Below are 22301 nucleotides of genomic sequence, written 5' to 3'. Positions count from 1 at the left end.
TAAAGATTGTTATCTATATGTTCAGAGATTATAGCAACAAGCACCTTAAACTGGACAGAACAGTTCTACTACCAAGTTAGCATAAATGTCATAAAACATCTGTCTATTTTGAGTGTTTAGCTAGCTATTGTTACTACTGGAGTGAGTCATGTGTCTAATATATTCATTCACACACCACTATAAGAGTGGAAACTATTTTATTCCCTTTTTGCTTGCAAAAGTTATATAACCTGCCCAAGGTCTCAGAGAAAGTCTCTTTTGCTCTCTCCTCCCTGTATCTCACAAAACCCAAAATGAAACTCTATCGATGAACACTGGAGACAGAAGCACCCCCTCTACTCCTCCTACTCTCTGTCAGTGGGACCATCAGCTCTTTGAGGGGACTGAAATCTTGGCTCAATACAAAGGACATGTGGGTGCTATCTCACTGTAATCTCTGAGTCAGATACATTAGCTAATCATGCCTTTTGCCCTTTCACACTTTGGAACTATGAGCTCAAGATGCTAACAGTCTGGGAGCATCGCATCCTGACTTCCTGGTCCCACACACTGAATGCTGACAACTTAAAACAATGGTGATTAAAAATATATACATACAGAAAAACAGTACTTTTGCTACTACGTGCAAGGCTTAAATGAAACACATTTGCCTTTGCCTCCCTTCACAAATAATCTTGGTTGCACATGTCTTTTACAGTTATGAACAATCTTCTGAGATGACTGACAGTGGAGGTAACTGACATGTAATGTGAATCTTCCCACTGTTATGCATTCTAGACGTGCAGCTGAATAAAATTCTGCTCAGTCAGACATAAAATCAAATTAGAGTAGTTCACTCTGAAGAGAAAGAACTAAATTTGAAACAAATAAAGCAGTGCATAATTCACTTTTAATGGGATAGGTTCCTAAAACCACACTAATCATAATCCTAACAAGGTAATCCATTACATTGTGAGTTTACCATATCCCTGTTCAGTATGCAGTAGAGCTTCAGGAACGTGAGGGATTTGCCCCACATGCAAAGTGAGCAAGTATATTTTTTTTTTGCAGCTGGAATTTGCTCAGCAGAGCACTTCTGTTTATTACTAATTATACCTTATGGACATACAATACGTTTTGTTCATACCACATGTGTTCCAAATATCTTCACACCCCACTGAAATTCCTTGGTTACCATAGAGTGTGTTTCTCCACAAAGTCCTGCAGTATTAATCCACAGCTTAGAAACAGAACCAAAAAAATGCTGTATTTTAACTGCACAGGTTCAGAAGGAAGGTAATGACTCAAACATGGAAGTTGGATAACCCTGAAGTAACATTTCCTGTGTGTGGCAAAAATGCCTTTGCATTCTTATTGACCATAAGTATTCAAGACCTTGGGTTTGGATCTGATTTTTAAGACAGCATTTTTCATCAGCACAGCAGCTCACAACTGTGAGAACACTCGAGTTAAAGGAGAAAGTATGACTGACTGCTTTACAGCTATCCTTCAAAGTCTCAGGGTGTCCACACTTATTTAGTGTATGACAGCTGATAGGTTATAACCTAAGATGCTGTGGCTACAGGGCCCAGATAAATCAGAAACAAGAAAAGAATTAATAGTCTGTAACATGGGATATCTTTCTATGCTTTATTAAAGTGTTCAACTCTGAAAAGTCTTTCTAAAAAACCAACATTCGGCATGTTGCATATTCAATACCTCTCAGTTAATGTCTGACACAAAAAAATGTGCCCTGCTGACATGTTAAAAGATATTTTTGTATGGGATTTTAGAGTCAAGCTGGGTTCTTTCTGTACTGTCAGCAATCAAAATTTTCTGACTGAAACATAGTGAATCTTTTAATCACATAGCAGAGACTGTAGCATGCTTTTCCAGCTGCATCATTTCTAAAGAAAGAACTAACAGGTGAGAAATACTGAAAAACCTAATAAAAAGGACACGATCAAATACACATCAGGAGCAGGTAAAGTAAGCAGATGCTTTTCTACTTGAATCTACATACTGTAATCCTTCACAAAAATTTCCATGTCTATATCCAGCTCATCCTGAAACATTGTTCCCTGTATAAACCAGTTTTATTTAAAAGACCATTAACAAAAAAAAAAAAGTCAGGAGACAGAACTACAGTGTATACAATACAAATGGAACTATTTTTTTCCCTATACAAACATTACAGCTCTGCATGAAGGTGCATCAAGGCGAATACCCTACAAACCAAACTGCAGGCTGCTGACACTGGGCTCAACCATTATCAGACATGGGTTATTTCTAAATTCCAAGGGTGTTTTTAATACTCAATATTCAACCCACACAGGTTTTTTACACTCCATTTTATTACTACATTTTGATGTGAGGGTTTTTAAATTACATAATATGCATACACAGAAATCATAGATACAGGCACTCGAAAGCTTCACCTTCAACAAATATCCTATTTGCCAGCATGATGGCCACACATACATAAAAACGGTTATGTGTGGCAAGTAAGAGATTAAGATCATTTTAAAGCAGATACATTCAATTGCTATGCCCTCGTCATAGGGCAAGATGTGGATAAGAATGGCTCAGAGTGAGGAGATGTGATTCTGCAAGCAAGCTCAATATAGGAAACCAGCTCTCTGAGCTAGGAAGTTCATGTCTCTCAGCTCCTACAGTCTCTGGCTCCAAATACAGGTGTTGTTACACCAACTCTGCACAGGCCAAGTCATCAGCAATTCCCCTACCCCTGCAAATGAGCAGAGACTGAACAGAGCTAACTTCAAGGAGAGACCTGTAAAAACACAGATACTGAATGCCTTTAGACGTGAGAGGATTTAAAAAAGAGGGGTAGGGATAAGAAAGTAATTATTAGACCTTATGGAGGAACAATGCCTTATACACTGACTGTTGTATAGACCACACAACAAACTCACTAGCCAAAATTAATTATATTGATGGGACAAAAATTAAAAATTCCAGAAATGGCAGCTAAATTGCTGCATTTTCCCACAGTCCTAAATTTCAGTCAGGATCACACCCTACACTGTCTATTGAATAAAGAAACACTGCCCAGAAGGAGGTCTGGTGAAGCAACTCTCCTGCTGCGTACAGCTCAGTTCCCTCTGTAAAGTTAACATTACTGCTCTGCGTTCATTTCCTGCTGCTGGAGGTGCTGGAGCATGATAGGATCAGTTTCATAAGCTATTAGTGAGCATTTTGCCTTAGTGAGCATCAGAGTATCAATTTACGAAACAGATATTATCATAATACTAAGGAAAACCTGTCCAAAGAGTAATAAAATTGCTTGTACAAGGTTATCCAGGCACAGCAGAAGAAGCCTAGCTAGGTCACTTAACCTGCAGCTCCTAAACCAACGACCTATCCAGTAGGAAACCCCTTTGAGGAAATGAGCTGGGGGATCCAGCTCCATCTATGGTTACTTTTCCTTACCTGCACCCTGCTACAAAAAAAAAACCTATCTCAGTCATTGTGGAGGATTCAAAAACACTGTGGCAAAGAAGAAAAGAGATCAGAAATGTTGATGATAAAGCCCTAAACAGAATGTAGAGCATGGTATTTTGGCCTTCTCTTTACTGTCAGTCACTCTGAGGGAGACCTTCATTTCAGCATTGTTGCACAGGAAATTGGTGCCTGACTTAAGGATACAAAGGAATTCATTAACAATTCTAGCTGTAACAAATTTCATATTGCCAAACTCTGACTTAATTCTAGGAAAAGAGAAAAAAGAAAACAAACAAAAAAGATAGTAGAGTTGCCATAGAAAGACTGCTGCTGCATAGACAGATTGTGCCAATGGCTAGCATTGTAAGAGGCTCAGGTACCTATCATTTCAAAGATTTTCTTGGGCAGGCAATTTAATACTTCTACATCTCAGTTCTTCATTTCTAAATAAGGACAATAAGTAAATTGAAGTACACTAAGGATAAGGCAAGATACGCAATACAGACTACATAAAAATCTAACAGAACTGGATTTGTGCATGGGTATAACAGTAAATTTGAAGCTATTTTTGCTACATTTTGTTTAAGCCTACAAACTATTTCACTGACAGCATTTCAGTGTGCAGCAGTGCTATGCAGCAAAGATTAAATTTTTCCAAGCAAAGGCATAATGCACCATACATTACCTTCAAGCGAGATTGCAGATCCATTTTTCCTACAAAACAATAAAGAAAGAGAGACAAAGCCAGCCTTGATAACATTTGCTGAGCTACTTCTCAAAACAGAGGGAGATTCTGGTCACATTCGACTTCATTGAGCAACACCCAACATAGGCTTCAAGACTATTAGGGTATTAAAGACTGAGATGTTAAAATCATACCTAGAGGTGGCAAACTATAGCTATCCCTACAGTCAGTAGGGGAAAGGAGATAAATTTCACAGTTTTACACCTATGTTGAAGCCCAAAGGTGGTCCTTTCTGTCATACTTGATAACAAGGTTTGCACTACAGAATAAAGTCTCTCCTTGATTCTACAACATAAATCTCACTGGTAGCACTCAGGTTAGGGGACATCAGACACAGTTGAAAAGGATAAACTATCATAAAAACTATTTTTTGGCAAAGTTCAGCATGAAGACCTTGAAGACAAACATGGCCCAGTCAGCAGCATATCTAAATCACACAAACTCGGTAGTATCACTTCTGCCAAAAGCCAAGCTAAGCACAAATTTTATCAAGCAAGGATTTTTCTTCATGTTCCACTCATAACAGGCATGTTCAAAAGGACAGAAGAGCCTTTCCAAAGGTCTAACACTGACTTGAAGACTAATCTATTACATGAATAAAGTAATCTTTTTTTTCCTGTTTGGTTGTTGGGTTTTTTTCCCCTCAGAGTTGTCCAGGTAACAGTAACTATAAAAATCAGCTAATCAGATGCTATTTGTTCTCTTTCAGTGAGTCAGTGCTGCCATCTAAAGCTACCTAAAAGGCATGCAAAAGAAATTCAAAGTCATGCATCTAAATAACATTCAGGAAGCACATCTGAGTAGACAGAGAATGCAGGGTAAGTCGAATGTGTTAATAAGATACAACAAAATAATGATGCTGCAGTACCTGAAGGAGCAATTCTTTCTCTATCACTTCACCTGTCTTGGTGATAAGCTGCTTCTGTAGTCTTTGTATTTTCTCAATCAGCTCATAGGTACTTGGGTCCGTGGCCTAGACAAGAGAAAAACAGTCTCAAAAACTGTAAGTTATAATAACAATAAATAACAAGTTAGTGTTTCTTTCTTGCAAATTAAAACCAGAATATCTCAGTGTTCAAAAGTGACAAATATGAAAGGCGGAGGGCAGTGCAGATTATTTTTTTGAATGGCAAATATACAAGCAGTTCTGAAACTGGAAGCTCTGCCTCTTGAAGATCAGTTGGAGCATGTTTATGTTTAACACTGTTACCCTCCTGAAACCTCCTCAAAACACCCAACAATAACAAATAATTCTGTGAGGAAAAGCCAGCAGAGCTTACTTTCCCACCACTTTATATCTTCTTGTTGGATCCATTAATGAAGAACAAACTCTGAAAGAAGTTTTTCCCCACTCAGGGATTCACAACATCTCTCCCAGGTGGTTTCTCCTTTCTTGTGTGATGTCTCATGAGAATCAAATTCACATTGCAGTAAAGGCTCCAATAAAGTCCTGCTCTCTGTATGTTTGCTTGAGCTTATAAGGAACTTGGTATCTCATGGCTCTTAATCTTTTGTCTGATATTATCTAAATTGACTAATCAATTCTAGTGTAACCAGAACACTAACACAGATACACATGCAGCACTCACAACAGAATATCACCTCCTGAGAAACCAGGCTAAAAAGCAGTTCAGCCCCCATGACCCACATGGTAATTGACTGCCCAAACTGTACATAGGATTTAGCACTGCCCAAACATGGTGCCAGTTTGTGACAATTATAGTGACACAAGAGTATTTTTTCATTAGGAATTGAACCAAAACTCTATGAGGATTATTTCACATGGATCTTGACATCTTTTTGTGTTCCAAATACAGACCACTAGCCTAGAATGGAAAGGTATGATTTCCTGTATCAGTCTCTTCATAAATTCATTTCCCCAATATGAAACGTTTTGACTGGCCCAATTTTCCTTTGTTACAAGGTGCTGCTGGAGATTGTACCTAGATGTCTTTAACCTACGTCAGCATCCTGCATTTAATCTCCCTTCCATGAGAAAAGCTAAGTGCACCATTTTGCTTTAAGCTCAGCATGAAGAGATCAGAAATGAACTATCATGCTAGTAAGCACAGCCAAAATATTCAGCTCTGCTTCTGTAGGGACTAGCATGTTACCACTCATTATTAGAGCAGCTAAGCAACCCAGGTTGGCATCAGCTCAAAGATCCATGCAATAGAGAGGTCTCAGCTGGCACTGACTTTGAAAATATCCAGTCATGCCAATTGATGTTCATATATTTGGTCTGTGCTTGATGGATTCTTTATTTTTCCCCTTCATTTGGCAGGTTCAAATAGTGTGAAATTTAGATTTGCTGTTTACATAACAGCTGAACTCACATTACCTGGCATGGCTGTCCTTGGGAGCCCACCACTCTTATGTGGAGGCCTCTTCATTTTCTCACAGATGTAATTTACCATTTGACTTCATAACTGTTCATCCTCCATTTGACTCCATATCTGTCCATTCTATACCTGCATACACTCCTTTGTGATTTTGGGTTTTTTTCCCATATACTTCTCCCTAATTGATGAGGGTAGGATTGTATCTTTCTCCTATCATTCTCTTTCTCATCATCCATGTTAAGGAACCACCCCTTTCTAAATTCACCTTATGCATTCTTATTTCCTTTATCATTCGACTGGCTCTTTACAAATCCCTCTGCAATTTTTCATTGAGAAAGTAACACAAAAATAACACTGATTGCATTGTGCAAGGAAACCATTCAGCACTTAACCATTCTTCTGGTATTATGGAAATTTCAGTCTGCCTGCCCCTCCACATAATTTGCATAACAGTAAACGAAATAGGCTTTGTGCTGTGTCACTGACTTGGTAATATGGGCATTGGGGACTTGAAACGCTCACATATCACCTCTAATTTTCTCCATCTGTGAACATTCAAGGGATTCTCCAGCTCTTCTTCCAAAACTTTGCATCGAGTCTGCTCCCTTAATAGCTCCTTCCGCATGTGATTGATCTCCTGTCTGAAGACCAGCACAAAATGAAAAGATAAAAACCACACCAAAACCACACCAGTGTCGCTGAGGCACTAATATGGACGATAACACATCATTCTTCCATGCACTACAGCATGAGCAAAGTGACTTTTGTGATTAATAGTCAACACTGATACCACTATCGGGTGGTATCATAAGATAACAAAGCTAGACCTCTTCACTCACTTCAGGCAAGACTGGATTAAAAAATCGACTTTTCTTCAGTTCTTAGGGAATCTACTCCACTGCCTACTGGATCTCACTGCCCACCAGCTCTCACTGCCCATCTCTTCCCATGTACATTAAGGCCAGAAGGAAAGTTAATTCATATAGAGTAACCTACAGATCAGTTTCGGAGTCATATCTAGTAAGTTCTGTATCAAATCTAACAGCTTATGTTTGAAAAAAGGTTTGAAATCTACATAGCCCACATAATCCAGTAGATAAAATGCACTCTAGGACCTAACTATCATAGACACTGTTCTTTAGAGAATGCAAGTTTGACTTCTTTCATTACTTCTCCTCAAGGAATTTCAGGGGTGATTTGCTGCTGAATTTAAAAAAAATTGAGCACTTCCAAAATGCTTTGAGAACTAGGCTCTTACAGCGAGGATAGGGGATCAAGGCACAGGGAAAATAAAGGCACATTAAGTAAAGGTCCAACCCTTATAACTTTAGTGGGTGGATTCTGTAAGCTCTCCAAGGTGAAAAGGGGGTGAAGGATCAACATGTGCCTACTCTGCCACTGAATCTTTTCTTACTAAGCTCAGGGTTGCATTAAGCTCAGTAGAGAGAAAAAGACCTTTTTTAAACTGTGAGATTGGACAAGGTTATGGAGGAGGAAAAAAACCCCTACATCTCCAATTGGCAAATCAAGAAAGCTAATTAGCAACACAAGTGATAAATGGAGTCTTTCGACAGGCAGTTTTCATGATGGTTTTGGACTTCATTAAGTATGTGATTGCTGCTGCAGTTAGCAAGAATTGATCCACCCATCATGGCATGCATCGCACTATACTTCAATACCATCACCGAGTTTCAATACAGTAACAGACTTTCAGCTTGAATGCATTTGGGCAGCAAGTTCAAATCCTATTCCTGTCTACAGTCAGTCAATGAAAACTGCAATTGCTAATGTTTTGTGCCCAATTCGCTCTTCTGTCTCACCTAATCACACTGGCATAATTCCACTGGAGTCAATGGGACTGACCACGAGTGAAGTTAATTTGCTCTACTGAAAGCCATGGAATTGTACCAATACAGATAAACTAAAGATCTCAGACTACACTGTGCTAGCTACATAGAATTAGTATGACAGTTATCTGCTAAAAAAATATCTGCTCCTCCTGACAAACTAAGACTGATTCTATAGAAAAGGACAATAATTTCACATCAACAGAATACACCTCAAATACAGGAGGGTTAAAAAGAGAAAGGAAGCATTATGACAGAGAAGGAGGAGATAAATCAGGCTGGGGCTATTAAACTTCTGTTTTAAAGAAACACAACCTTCGATGAAAATTTAACTAAATCTTTCTCAGAGAGCAAGTCTTCATATAAATCTGGAAGAAGAGAGCTGTGAAAATGTGCAGGGGTTTGTTATAAATATGTCAAGCACTCCCCATTCTCTGTGGATTGCCTAATAAAAAGCAGTTCTACTAATTTGGGCCTTGGGTACCACTAAGTAGCTCACTGAACTATGAACATCTTTTCTGCTGCTGTCTGTCGAGTTTAGTCTGCAGGCAGTAACTCACAGTACAAAAGGAAAGAGGGAAACTATTACAGCTTTGGACAAGATCTTTTTTCCTCCTTTCCTCCTTCCTATATTATGATTTTCTTAATTGCTGTTGTTTCATGAATTTAATCCACTCTGTGTTTGAGGTCGAACCAAACAATTCCCTTCTCCAAGGTATAATGCTGTTGATACAAATCTTTATGATGCTTAGAATGTATTTCCTGTCTCAAACACTGAATCATGCATGCAGTCACTATGGAAATGCCTTAATCAAGTTTTTCTACCTGAGATCCTCCACATTAGCCACACGTTTGTCAAGTATTCCCTTCTCCCGACGAAGTTTTTTGATCTCCACCTTGAGAAGCTGGATGTCTTCCATTCTCTGACGGTATTGGTTTTCACCCTTGTTTAGAATGGACTGCTGAATTTTAATCTTTTCATACAGCAGAGCCACTTCATCGTTGCGCTGAACAAGCTGGGACCCCAGGATGTCTCTCTTGTTGATAACCTAAGGATTCAGGGCAAAGCAATAATGTCAGTTACAGTTCCTCAGTACAATCCCAAAGGATCACGACTGTATTTGTGCTAGTCAAAATCATGCGCATTAAGAGGTTTCACAGTTACTAGTTAAAGGAATATGGCAAGGGCCAAAGAATTTCCCCTGTAAGGGTTCACTTGCTTGAGCAGCATAAGCAACATATTCCATTCACGTCAGTATCTTAACATTTTTGTTTCAATGGCACTATGAAGCTTTAGTACCTCCACATTTACAGTAGCTGAGGATCTCAATCTTAAAAAAAACCACTGGACAAATGAGAGAACAGAATGAGGGGATTTTGAAAAGCCAAATCAGATATTCCTACCTGATCTATTTCCCTTTTCTGCTTCAGCCTCTCAGCATCAGCTTCAGCAATAATTTTTAGAAGCCTTTTTTCTTCTGCCTCCTGATTTTCTATAAAGTGTTTGGTTTCCAGAGCCTGTTTTTTCATCTGAAGCAGTTCAGCCTGATGGAGTCAAAGAATACAGGTAAACTGCTCATAGTATCAACTTCCCATTACATAAACCAGGGATCAAGAGTTAGGATTTTAATAAAATCTCCTACATTCTTTTGGTTTCCTGAGAGGTACACTTTTTTTTTTGTTAGTTTTTGAGAACAAATCACTAAGACAAAAAAGCATGAAGATTTCTAAAGAAATGTAAACAGCGTTTTAATATTGTTATGTTATACATAATAGAAATTTGAATGGAATTTTATCTATTACAAAGATTCAAGTTGTAATTCAGGAGCACCTCATTTAGTAAATGTTGGGTTTGTTTTTTTCAATTAAGTAGGTCTTATGTGGAAAGCCCTTTAATGGAGCTGATATTTAAAGTTCAAAGTCAGTCAGAGATGTGAGAAATGATAGTTCACCTTGCTGGAAAGGGCAACAATCCTTTTAACAAAGGATTATGTAATACAAATCAGCATCAACCTGAGACAGGCTTCAGACTAGAATAACAGAGTAAATAGAGAAGATGGCAAGCAGGCATGGAACAGCAAAATTAAAGAGCACTAGCACGTTTTTAGTAGATATGTAGATGAGGAAAACTCGGAAAAGAGAAGCTGTCCCTAAACGCACTATTACAGTAATTGCACACCACTAACCTAAACTAACACTGGAATATGCCCAATAACTCTATCCCACTGTCATGTCTGTAATTCAAGGCATGTATGTAGATAAAAACTAACAGGGTCTTCTTGAATTATAGGGAATTTCTATCATTGCGAGGCAATTAGTCAGAGCCAAGATGGACCTAGCTGACTACAGTCCATTTTCACAGATTGATAGGAAAACTTTCAAGCCTTGACTCAAACACTTTGCCACGACTCTGACCCTTATAAAGGATGATGTTCAAGCTGTCTTTTGGAAAAGAGCATCATCCAATGCTGAAAAAATGAGGCTGTGATAAAGGCTGCACCTGCAAACCCAATGATTTAAGACAGAAACAGTTCCATTGTCGTAATAATATAGCTTGTTCCATTCTTATTTTCTTTAAAAAAACCCTCTCATTTTCCCATGTGTGCAACACTCACATCTCTCTTACTCAGTGTTAGATGTTCATCAAAATCCATCAGCCGAATAAAAATGCAAGCCACTTCATATTGAAATGCAATCAACACTGAGCAAAAGCTGTCTACAAATGTAAAACTGCTCATGTGTTTGGCATTGCTGGATATTTTTTTAATATATCAAAATTCTATAGTCTCCTTATGTCAGAAAACATATGAGTTGTAAACAAAGGTGGCATTAGATGTTGGCAGCAAACATTCATATAAACAAATCTCCTCACTGGAATGCACTAAGCTAAAATAAATCTGAACTGCCTTGTGTAGAAAAGAACATAAATACTTCAAGCCACACAAAGGCCCCACAAGCTAACAGGACTTTCAGTTAGACTAAATATGTTAAAAACTAGAGTTAGAGGATCTGTGTACCTTAGGTAAGAGAAAAGGAAATTAATTAACACAGTCACTGTGCAAGCAGGAAAACAGATCTGAAACTGCTGTAAATCAGCAACAGCTCATTTGAAGTTGGTTCATAGAATTTCGAAGACCTGAAGAACAGTCGGCCAGAAAGCATAATTTATGTGGGACCTATGGCAATATCTCAAACCAAATTCAAACCAAATTCTTGCTTAGATTCTGAAATACTAGCATAAGTGAAGAGGGGTTTTATTTGTTCTAGAGGTGGGAGGAGAATATGGATTTTATAAAAGGTATAACTGGGACTGGACACAGAATGCTGAAGTAACAAGTCAGAAGTTTTGCTTGCAGATTCCTAGAAAATGCTAAAAGGAAATAAAAGACATGCATGAACATCTACAAAAATATACAAAAGCATTTCACTGCAGTTCAAACATGAGGGCCACATTTTTTACAGCTTTCAGATGGGCATTTCTCACCATTCAGATGCTTTATCAAACCAGTCTGATCCACAAGCCTGTATGAAAGCCAACTGAAACCAAAAGATGGCATTGTACTGGCTTTAGTTGAGCTTGGATAAGGCGTCCTCTGTTTCATTTGCCATGACTATACATTTTTAAGATCTTTATGCTAGCTGAGGCAAGCACAATTCCAATGTCTATATGATCTCATTCCTATGAAACCCAGTCCTCCAAGATTTAGCACATTCTTTAAACTGATCTCCCAGGAACAGCTTGCTTGTTTGCTTCACATCAGTGTGAACAGAACAAATTGAAGCTGCCTTGCTACACAAATAATTGGGTTCTTTTGTGCCTGTATCAATCACCTCCCTCTTTGAATTCTCTTCAACTTTAGTATTCAGCGGAGACATTCAGGTAGAAGTACACAATGCCCTTAAGCTAGTCAGTAGTGTGATGTCAGTGTATGGACATACTTGCTAGTGAATAATTGTGTGGGTAAACCATCTAGCAATCCTATTGTTGTCAAATGGATGACACCTCTGTCTGAGATGATCAGATAGAACTGGGGACTAGTTAAGGCAGAAAGCTGTACACACGAAATGAGACACTGTTTGACTTCTCCACCACTGACAGAACAACTCCGAGACAGATCAGGTACAAGAACACAAATTCATCACCTTTTTACAAAGCTCTATTGACATCTTGTCATAACTGTAATGTGCTGAGAAGAGCTGAAAACTCAAGGAGTCATTGCAGCATAGCAATAAACTGACAAAAGAAGATATTCTGGAAAGTGGCAGGGGACTTCTGGTTTTGTGGGGGGTTGTTTGTTTCCAGGTTTGGGGTTTTTTTCCTAGTGCTTAGTGAAGAGAAAAAATAAGCTGCTGTGAACACTAACTCCTTCATTCTTTTTAGAGTGCAGTAAATTGGGTTGAGATATCACCACAAATCTAACAGCTTATCTAAGGATGGGCTGCAGCCAATGCTGAGAAGAACAGATCTTCAAGCTCAGATTTCCTTTGAATTAAAACAGATTCTTGCTGCTTTATACCACAATATTAAAATAACTTTCTGCACAGAGGGACCTACTAAAATGCACTACCTAACTCCCAGAAGACTAATGCTTGCTAGTCACACGGAAATATAACATTGTGAAGTATAACATAATGGGGTTTGCACTTAAAAACAGCAAAGAGAAAAAAAGTTCTAAGAAGAAAAATTTGAATTATAAGGGTCTATATTAAAAGTTTGCCAGAATCAAGCTATTCGCAAAACCCACATTTCTGCAAGCAAAATGGAACTTTATAGTAAAACTGCTTAATCACCAAGAGATTTAAAGCATCCAATAGACAAACCAGGATGTTTTGGGTTATTATTATAGGCAGAGATTAAATTTGGCAGATACATAGAATATTTGTGTAACTAATACCTCTAAAGTGTAAAGGATCTTATGCTTCAGTTACAGAACAGTTTATTAAAATACAACAAAACAACTACCACAGACCAGGAACACAATGCACTCTGTTAAATAATGGCAACCACCCTTTGTAAAAAAGTGTATGTGTAAAGGCTCTTACTTTCAATAATTCCTTCTCCTTCTCTGTTTGCTGATTTTCCAGATGTGCTTTTACAAGTTCATCTTCTTTGCTTTTGATATCCTGTTTCAGCTGATCCAGCTGATGTGTTACAGACTTAAATTTCTTCTTCATTTCTGATAACTCATCCTAATAGGACAAGAAGTGTGATTACAGAGAGGGATCAAAAAAGAGTAAGTTTGTGATGTGAGTTCAGGCTATTTAGATGTTGGAAAATGTAGCCACCGTGCTTGAGAGGAGATATGTTGTGTGTACCACAAGATAATCACTTTTTAATCCAACAGAACAGTTTCATTAAATGGCAATTTTTCATTTATGCCAGAATGACACTGCAATAAAAAAGCCTTTAAAAGATACATTGACAAAAATAAAGACCATCAATTATGAGTATAATAATTTATTTAAAGTGTTGAATATATAATAAGAACTAGCAGTCAATCCAAACTAATAAGATTCTGATCCTCTCCTCTATTATCATGTTTCTAGTAATGTGTTTTTCAATAATGCTGTATGCAATTGGGCACAAATGTTTGGAGAAAAGCTGCTCCATTGTGTAAATGAACATAACCATAAGTAAGATACCTATATGCCTGCAAGGGAGTATAGGAAATGCTTATCTCCATTTTGCCTGTGTGATAGCTTGCACATAGTTGCAAGGAGGCAAAGGGTGCTCAGAGACTTAGAAGTCCCTGATAGGAGAATATTTAGCAAATATTTTAACCTCAAAACACAGAACAAAAAGTTTGGTAGCATGCAGAGAGATCAGGTCACTAGGAATACTTCAAATCACAGCAGAGGTGCCTGTCTGTACAAAAAAACCTTGTTTCAACTCATTGCAGTGATGGCTCATGTTGTAACATGAAATGGAAGCTAATAAATTCAGTGCTTAGACAGGCATGCTTTAGAAGCTATTACTCCTCTGCCAGAGGCTGCCACCTCACAGAGAAGATATCATAACCTTTCATGTGAATATGAACATTTTAGTACGAAACCAGGGTAGCATAAAGCTCTTTCAACACTGTCCATCACAAGGGTGGATTTACTTGACAGATGAGTGATGTTTTCTTGCATGACATGCTTAACATGATTAAGCTAGATCTTGAGTCATAGCAGTCTTCACAAAGAGCACACAGAAAGTACTGACTAGCCATCCAACAGTCCTCAAAACCAAAATCCATGGATCCCACATTTATTTGGAAAATTAAATGAAACAGAAATAAAGTTAGTAATGTCCTTAGGCCTACCTGTTTACATGTCCAGTTGCTCCTGTAAATGCAAAAGTCATATCAAAAGTTGTCATTGTTAAATAGCTTATAAATCTCTTCAGTATTGTAAAAGATGAGAGATATTTAAAACATGGTGCCCAGACATACACACAAATACCCTCTAATTCTATATTTAATGAAGAACAGTAAGAACACACAATTTTTGCAAACAGGTCTCCTAATAAACTTGCTTAAACAAATGAGCTCCTAACACTAAAAGAAATCCCAAGGACAAAAGCATCAGATATTTATCTCATATTAACAGCCTGCCAGAATGTCTTCTTCCAAGAGATTTTACTGAGCTGAACATTATGGTACTTTTAGGATCATCTGTCTTCACACACAGGACTTGCTAAAAAAGTTCTATGGTAAGCCAAGTAAGCTGTTGACGTCTGCAGACCAGCCTCTTAACAACTGGAACTATGAACAGCACTGGTGGTATCACCATATAATATTCTAAAACCCCAAAAGGCTTAGTTCATTGCCTTATTTTGTAACTGAGCACATAGATGCCAGCTCTTTATAAGTAAGCAAATTTATGTTGTATGTTTGAAAAGAAAATTAAAAATATAATAAAAATCAGTGTTGCAATTTTTCACCCTTATTTCTCCTGAGAGATTGTTTGTAAGCAGTGAGAAACCCAACACCATATACAGTGCTGAGAGGCAGACAAAGGTCAAGTAAAGCATCCCACATAAACAACAAAGTGGTTCATTCCTCAGCACACAGTTGGATAAGAACTTGGATAGTTCATTCCTGTTTGCTTTTCAAGCAAAGCATCTACCTGTTCAAAACAGAGTATAAATTTATAATGTACTGTATATGTCTATGTTATAAATCCTTATTCTGAAATAACCCACAGCTATCGGAGGTCCCAATCTCTGATGATTACAATAGGATTTGTGTAGTATTTTAGATTGTTACATCAGAATAACAGACAGTGATCTGTTCTTTTCCTCTAGTATTGTTAGTGAGATCCCCAAGGAAGAGATATGAATGCAGAGAGCATCATTAGCTGAGCAAAATTACACTGCCTGAAAGGAACAAGTGAGGTGGAAGCGTTAAGTTGTGTCAGAAAATATCACTTCAGCTGGGAAAGTTTTCCTTCTGCTTTCTAATCATGATTCACAGTAAAGTGCATACACATTCAGGGCTAAGGAGGCAATCTTATTCCCCTTATACCTTATTTCCCATAAATGCAGACAAATCCTAAAGGAATAAACAGAGTGGAGCTAGAATGAAAAGAAAAAAGTTTCTTCTCTGGTAGGGTTTTGTAATTCCATAGCTCCAGTGTACTGTGATTTTATGCATGGGTTGAAGCAGGGAAATTGATGACTGTGGGCTCCTATTTCCACTCCAAATACAAACTGTTCAGATAACATGTCAGGGACCTAAAACATTCATTCCCCAAAACACACAGAAATGAAGAAACCACTTCTGTCACTGACCCAGTGAGCTTTCCTTTTATCAAATTAAAATTAGATCAGGAAAGAAATAACAAGAGCAGAGAGAAAAACACAAGGAAAAATATTATTCTACCTTAGCTTCAACCAGTTTTTTACTGAATAGGTTCCTCTCTGTTCTCACAGTTTCAAACTGGCTTTGTTCCTGTTTAAGTTTAATTGTAGTCTCTTCTAATTTCTTCTCATAGTCACAGATCTGCTTTTCCCGTCTTTCAATATCTTTCAGGTTCTGGAGGACCTGGAGCAGAAAGAAAGTGAACACAAATTGTCATCACAAGGTTATAAGGATGAGGAAGAGTTTATGATTTTCTTCTAAGATGACAAGTTCAGATCCCTGTGATAAGAAGTTTTAGCTATAGCCAAAAACCGCTTCAGTCCACATACAAATTTAACCTTCCTGGATTGCTTATGTAGGACAACATTCTGTTTTAATCTGATACCTAGGTTTTGTTCAAGACTAAAACTCAAAGATGTGCACACATGTCATTTAAAACATGCAATTTAAAAACAAGCTACCGAAAATATTGCCACTGAGCAGATTCAATAAAATCAATATAAACAGCTTTTATCAAGAATAGTGTTAGGTTATGTACAGAGCAAAGCTAGACTTTGTATGGTGGTTTGCATGTCAGCTGTATTGCAAGATGAACAAAACTACACAGGTTTTCCCAAGCAGGTCTGCATGTACTCCTATATTCTAACAACCCAACCTTTTTTTAATGAGCACGTGATCACAAACAGTTGATATATGATTAAAATAATAAGAAGAAAGTCCGTTAAGGTAACTTATACATGATCTAAATAAGTAGGTAATTGCCATTAGTTGCTTCTATGAAGGGTTAGTAATAATATTGTGAAGGTTACCTAAAGAGAATGGAATATTGTTGACTGTAGAAAGCAGACGATCACATGCAGTATCAATTTTATAAACACCTTTACTAACACAATTCATAAGGATTACTATATTAAAGGATCAAAAATGCAAATAGTTGCTAATTGTTATGATGGGCTTCCTAATTGTTTTTTTTTAACATAAGAACCTTTCTCCTGCTGTACAAAGTGGAAAGCCGAGGAGCACAAAAAAGCAGTATTGAAACAGAATCCAGCATCACAAAGAAAGAAAAGAAATAACAAGAAAATGAAGAAGTACACACATCAAGAACATAATTTTTCAGGTTCATTGCCCAGGGGAGAACACAATGCCACCCTTCAAGCTGGAAAAAAAGATGAAGCATTTAAAAAAAAGCTGAGGAATCACATAGACAAAATCCAGGGGAGAAGTCCATTTACAACTGCATTTCATATTCAGTTTTCCTGACTCTCTTTTTGATAGTAGCGGTTTGAGGTAAGGTTTATGTTCATATGTCAAAGCAGAAGAATAAGAAAATAAAAAGACAACAAAAAATCAACAATGGCAAAGTTTGTGGTTGACAGTGTTGTCCCTTGCTTAGCAGTAAACCCTTGTGAGGTGTAATGATGGGGGATGATCTTAATTAATTGATCAGTCCACCAGGTACCTCCAACCAACTTTGAAGACAGGGGATAGCTAAATATAGAAAATTTTATTACAGTGGCACGAATACAATTCCAGTACATTTGTAGCTGACTGCAGAGGATCCAAGGAACTGCTTACAGTGCAATACAAAAACACAGTCCCAGTTTATAACTTACTCCTGCTTTTTCCTTTTCTGTTAAAACAACCTGCCAATAGTAATAGCAGGGAGAAGAAATCAATGAGGCATGTATTCTGTCTGCACTATGGTGATCATAGGCTGGAGCAACATTTGAAAGTAGGTCACTGCATTTGTAAGTCTTTTATTTGGTTTTGATACAATATAAGCAAAATAAGGTTGTGAACTAGCTTTTTTGAGTTGTGCACACAGGTTGGATGCTGACATTGCTTTTTTCTGGAATGATTAAACACAAATAATTCTCCCTTATAAATACAGACAATATACATGCAATGTTTCCCAACAGAGCCCTGCGGAAAGCTGAGCATCCTCGCACTACACTTCTCAGATTCTGCAACAAGGGGCCAAAGCTAAGCAGGAAGTATTAGATATTCATAGTTTTCTTCTGTACCACACAGTATTTCATCTGCACACTTTACTATCATCTACTGCTGGTTATCCTTTTAGTTCAATGAACCTACTCAAGACCTCAGTGAAGGCACCATCCTTATTTTCTTACTTTTGTTAACCACTCCTAGAAGCGCTGCCATGGTCTTAATGATGTGTCTGTTGAGCATTAGATTTTCCAAAGACAATGTGAATATACAAAAAGAAATATTGGTTGTTTGTTGCTTTTTTGGTTGCTTTTTAATTAATTTTCCTGACTATGTTGTTAAACTGTAAAACTGAACTTTTGTCCTGGGTTCAGCAGTAGCAGTCATTTTTCTCTTTCTCAGTAGCTGACACAGTGCTGTGGGTTTGACTTTCAGCCTGGGAACAGCACTGATAACACCGATGCTTCTATTTGTTGCTAAGTAATGTTTAGTCTGACCAAGGACTTTGTGAGTCTCATGCTCTTCCAGGGAGGAGGGGAAGCCGGGAAGAAGCAGAGACAAGACACCTGACCCAAACTAGCCAAAGGGGTATTCCATAGCACAGCACATTATGCCCAGGGTGTAAAACTGAGAGCAGTTACGCGGAAGGGCTAGCTCGCTGCTCGGGTTGGGCTGGGTATCGGTGGGCGGGTGGTGAGCGGTTGTATTCTCTTCCCTTGTTATTCCCCTTATCATTATTATTATTGGTGGTAGCAGCAGTGGTTTATGTTATACTTTAGTTACTGGACTGTTCTTATCTCAACCCGTGGGAATTACATTCTTTCCATTCTTCTCCCCATCCCTCCAGGAGCAGGGCGGGAGTGAGAGAAAGACTGCATGGCTGAATTGCCAGCTGGGTTTAAACCATGACAACTTTGTAAATGGTTTCTTTTTTTTTCTGGAAAAAGACAACACATTGTGGTTAGTTTCATGTCCTCTCATAAGGAGCAATTTAGGGAACACTTCAGGTGAAACTGAAGGCTGTATTTCACTGCTTCTTTTTCAGCAGCCTAAACCTTCCAAAGGGAAACTAAGATTTCATACTCTAACAATTTTAATTAAAAAAAGAAATAATCTACTAACACTTGTAGCACAGTAATGCATACTACACAGCAAACAGCAAAGAGCCAGATTTTGTGCTGGCTAATCTCAAAGTAATGTTATTCAACAAGTGACACTGGCTTAAAAATGATGCAAATGAGTGGTCAGCCAGGCCAATAATTAGAAGAGCAAATCTAGCATGAATTTATATCACTACGCTATTTTGCTGTTGTGGATATAACTTTGCTGACTCTGTTCATCAGTTGCTAAATAGTAAATGATAATTTTAAAAGAGGAATCCTGCAGCTCTGTAGATTCTGTCACGCTGTAAATAACCAGACAGCTTTCAGAGCCAGCAAGGGTCTGTCTGCCTTGCAGGAGTTCCAAGAAGTCTTTGGACTTAGATCAGTTTGGCACTTTACCAGCCCTTACACAATTCAGAAGGTATGCAGTGAGCTTCTTCAGAGCCGGCTTGATGGGAAAAGGTGACAAAAGAGCCTTTACTGGTCATATGATTACTGCCCATCAGAAGCTCATCCCCCACCATTTGTGAAATTGCTCCTGCAGTTTTGTCACGGTTTCTCAAGCCTGCATAGGTCAAACAGTGAACCTAAATACTACCTAGTGGATATAATAATCCTGATCCTATGTCCTCCTGTCCTGTTTTATCCTTCCAAACAATAATTTCATGTAGGGAACCACTGCAGGGAAAAGACTATTGTCCCACATACTTTTATGCTCAGAACTGCTCCTGCTGCTCTTCACCTGCAAGCTGAGTCAGGAATTGCCCCTTCAGTGAACCACAGAAGCATGCAAGTCCTTCAGAAACTTGCAGTCACAATGCAGGCATCATTATACAAACAGCACAAGTGCCATAATCCATTTACTGAGAATCTGCCTTATAATAAGTGACAGCAAATTTGCACCCAAAGTGGCAGGGAAAAAAAAGAAAAAGTAAGCAAGCAAACATCTGTCATTTTCACCCTCAAAATACTGCAAGCAACCTTAATCAGAATTGAAAGCAAGAGCCTTGTAGTTCTGAGTGTTATGAATTACTCCCTCGCCCTATTTTACAATGTTCTTAACTCATATCTATACTGTTTGAAATGCACTATGAGGGAAAGATGCAAATATGACTTTGCCACAAAGACAAATCTCATTTTCATGGAATATTATTCTGAGGAAATGATAAAAGGTAATCCAGACAAGGGAGGATATACCATTCAAAAAATGATTTAAAAGCCGCCAGTCATATGTTAGAAAGGATCATTTTAACTTGAAGAGATAGCAAATAACTTGTGAGTTGAAACAGCTTGAAAGCTAATCCCAGTAAATCAATGAGCTTCTTGGAGGGCCCTTCAATGTGATCTTCAGCAATTAATAGAACATGTTACAACCATGTTCCCAAGTATACCATCGGGAATAAAGTTGTACATAATAATGCGTAGAAGGCAAGACAAATCACAGAATCACAGAATCCCTGCAGTGTTTCTCTGCAGCTGTTTCTGGAAGACTTCTGGTTTGCAGACTAGCTTGAACATGTTCAGATGTTTTCATGTAATGGGAGTAATCCTTCAGAATGCTAAGTCTCTTACAAAGGTGTCAAGCATGGTCATCTCTCACTGGCCTCAACAGTATGCAAGATAAGGTCCTTTGCAGATAAGACAGAACAATCAAAGAATAATTTCCAACTGCATATGAGAGTTTCAATTGTAGGATTTGGTTATAGGAAGTCAGAGGCCTTGAACTCCAGTTCTACTTTAATTTCCCAAATGATCACTGAATAACAGAAATACGCTGTTGTAACTCCAAGCCTCTCATAGAATACGCACCCTTGATGTTATTCCCCCAGGAAGATTGAAGCAGCATCAGGCAATATGCACTGACAAGAAGAAATCTTTGTAAACAGTGTGAAGACCACTGATCTAAGCTTCCTCCTACTGCCATGTTAGGAAATGAATATAGCATCTTTACAGTTTTGAGAGTAAGACAGGAAAGAACCACTTGCACAGAAATCTGTTCATACCTTGTGTTTGAGCTCATTGGTTTCACTGATGAAAGAATCTCTCTCCTTCTCCAACTGGTAAATAATCTTACTTTGTTTCTGAGCTTCAATCTTATAATTTTGGATTTCATTTTCCAATTTCTTCTTTGACTGTTCATGGAGCTTCACCAGATTTATCTGCTTCTCAGTGGTACTGGTGGCCTTGACCATATTCTACAGGGAACACAAAATAATGACTCTTGAGCTGAAAAGGCAACACTGCCACCACTATGGCAAAAATATGCCATATGATTACAGACTTTATAATGTCATTACCCCTTAGCTAATTTGTTCAGTTGAAATACTTGAGCCTCAAATCTGATTTTAAAAAATACCCATCTCTAGCAGAGCTGCTAAATAGTGTTTTTTCTGATTTGAAGTTAAAACACTAGTGTCTGCATTACAACAAAAAATGGATAGGATTGTTTACAAGTGGATATAACTAATGACTAGAAAAACCTTACCAGCTTTGAGGCATTTAGATTGTAAAGCATGCCAACAGCCAGAAAAATAAATAATAAAGGCAAATACCCTTCCTTCTCGTGTCCTAAATAGCAAGTTCAAACTGGAAATTAACCAAGTTTGGTTTAAAACTATGCATAAGGATTAAACAGAGAATACTGAGATATTATATTTATAAAATCAGCGTTCTGGACCCACTTAAATGTTTGCTTTCCCTATACAAAAACAGGTTTTTGTTACTTGCCAAATGTGAACCTCTGCTAGAGTTGAGACCCACGACAATGAATCTATATAAAGTAAAGCACCTCAGAAATCATCTTTTAGCACTGAATTTACTAGATTACACTTCAGGTATGCCCATAAACATGAGATGCTACCCTGCAGTGCAAGATCCTTGGGCTGATAGAAAATGATCAGTATGAGAAATGGACCTAAAAGCAAGGATTGGTATTAACATAGCCTGCCAAGCTGGTACACGGTGCATCAACATTTTGGGTTGTGCTTTTACTAGCAAAAACTTAGTTTGCCTAGATTAGTATTAAACTT

The 22301-nt window shown here is 38.0% G+C and overlaps 1 protein-coding gene across 1 annotated transcript in view; it reads right to left on the bottom strand.

Moving 5' to 3' along the window:
- Nucleotides 1–22301, bottom strand: part of CFAP58 (cilia and flagella associated protein 58) — a 70701-nt gene that overhangs the window by 19349 nt on the left and 29051 nt on the right. The window contains exons 9-15 of the mRNA XM_034061348.1: nt 21276–21467; nt 16241–16402; nt 13419–13565; nt 9780–9920; nt 9201–9424; nt 7058–7169; nt 5055–5159 (exon numbers count right to left, since the gene is read on the bottom strand). Coding sequence (XP_033917239.1) covers nt 5055–5159; nt 7058–7169; nt 9201–9424; nt 9780–9920; nt 13419–13565; nt 16241–16402; nt 21276–21467 — 1083 coding nt within the window. The remainder of the gene's footprint in view (nt 1–5054; nt 5160–7057; nt 7170–9200; nt 9425–9779; nt 9921–13418; nt 13566–16240; nt 16403–21275; nt 21468–22301) is intronic.

This window comes from Melopsittacus undulatus, chromosome 4 (assembly GCF_012275295.1).
Source record: "Melopsittacus undulatus isolate bMelUnd1 chromosome 4, bMelUnd1.mat.Z, whole genome shotgun sequence".
NCBI lineage: Eukaryota > Metazoa > Chordata > Aves > Psittaciformes > Psittaculidae > Melopsittacus > Melopsittacus undulatus.
The sequence above is the reverse complement of the archived record's forward strand: the minus strand, read 5'-3'. Positions and strand labels throughout refer to the sequence as shown.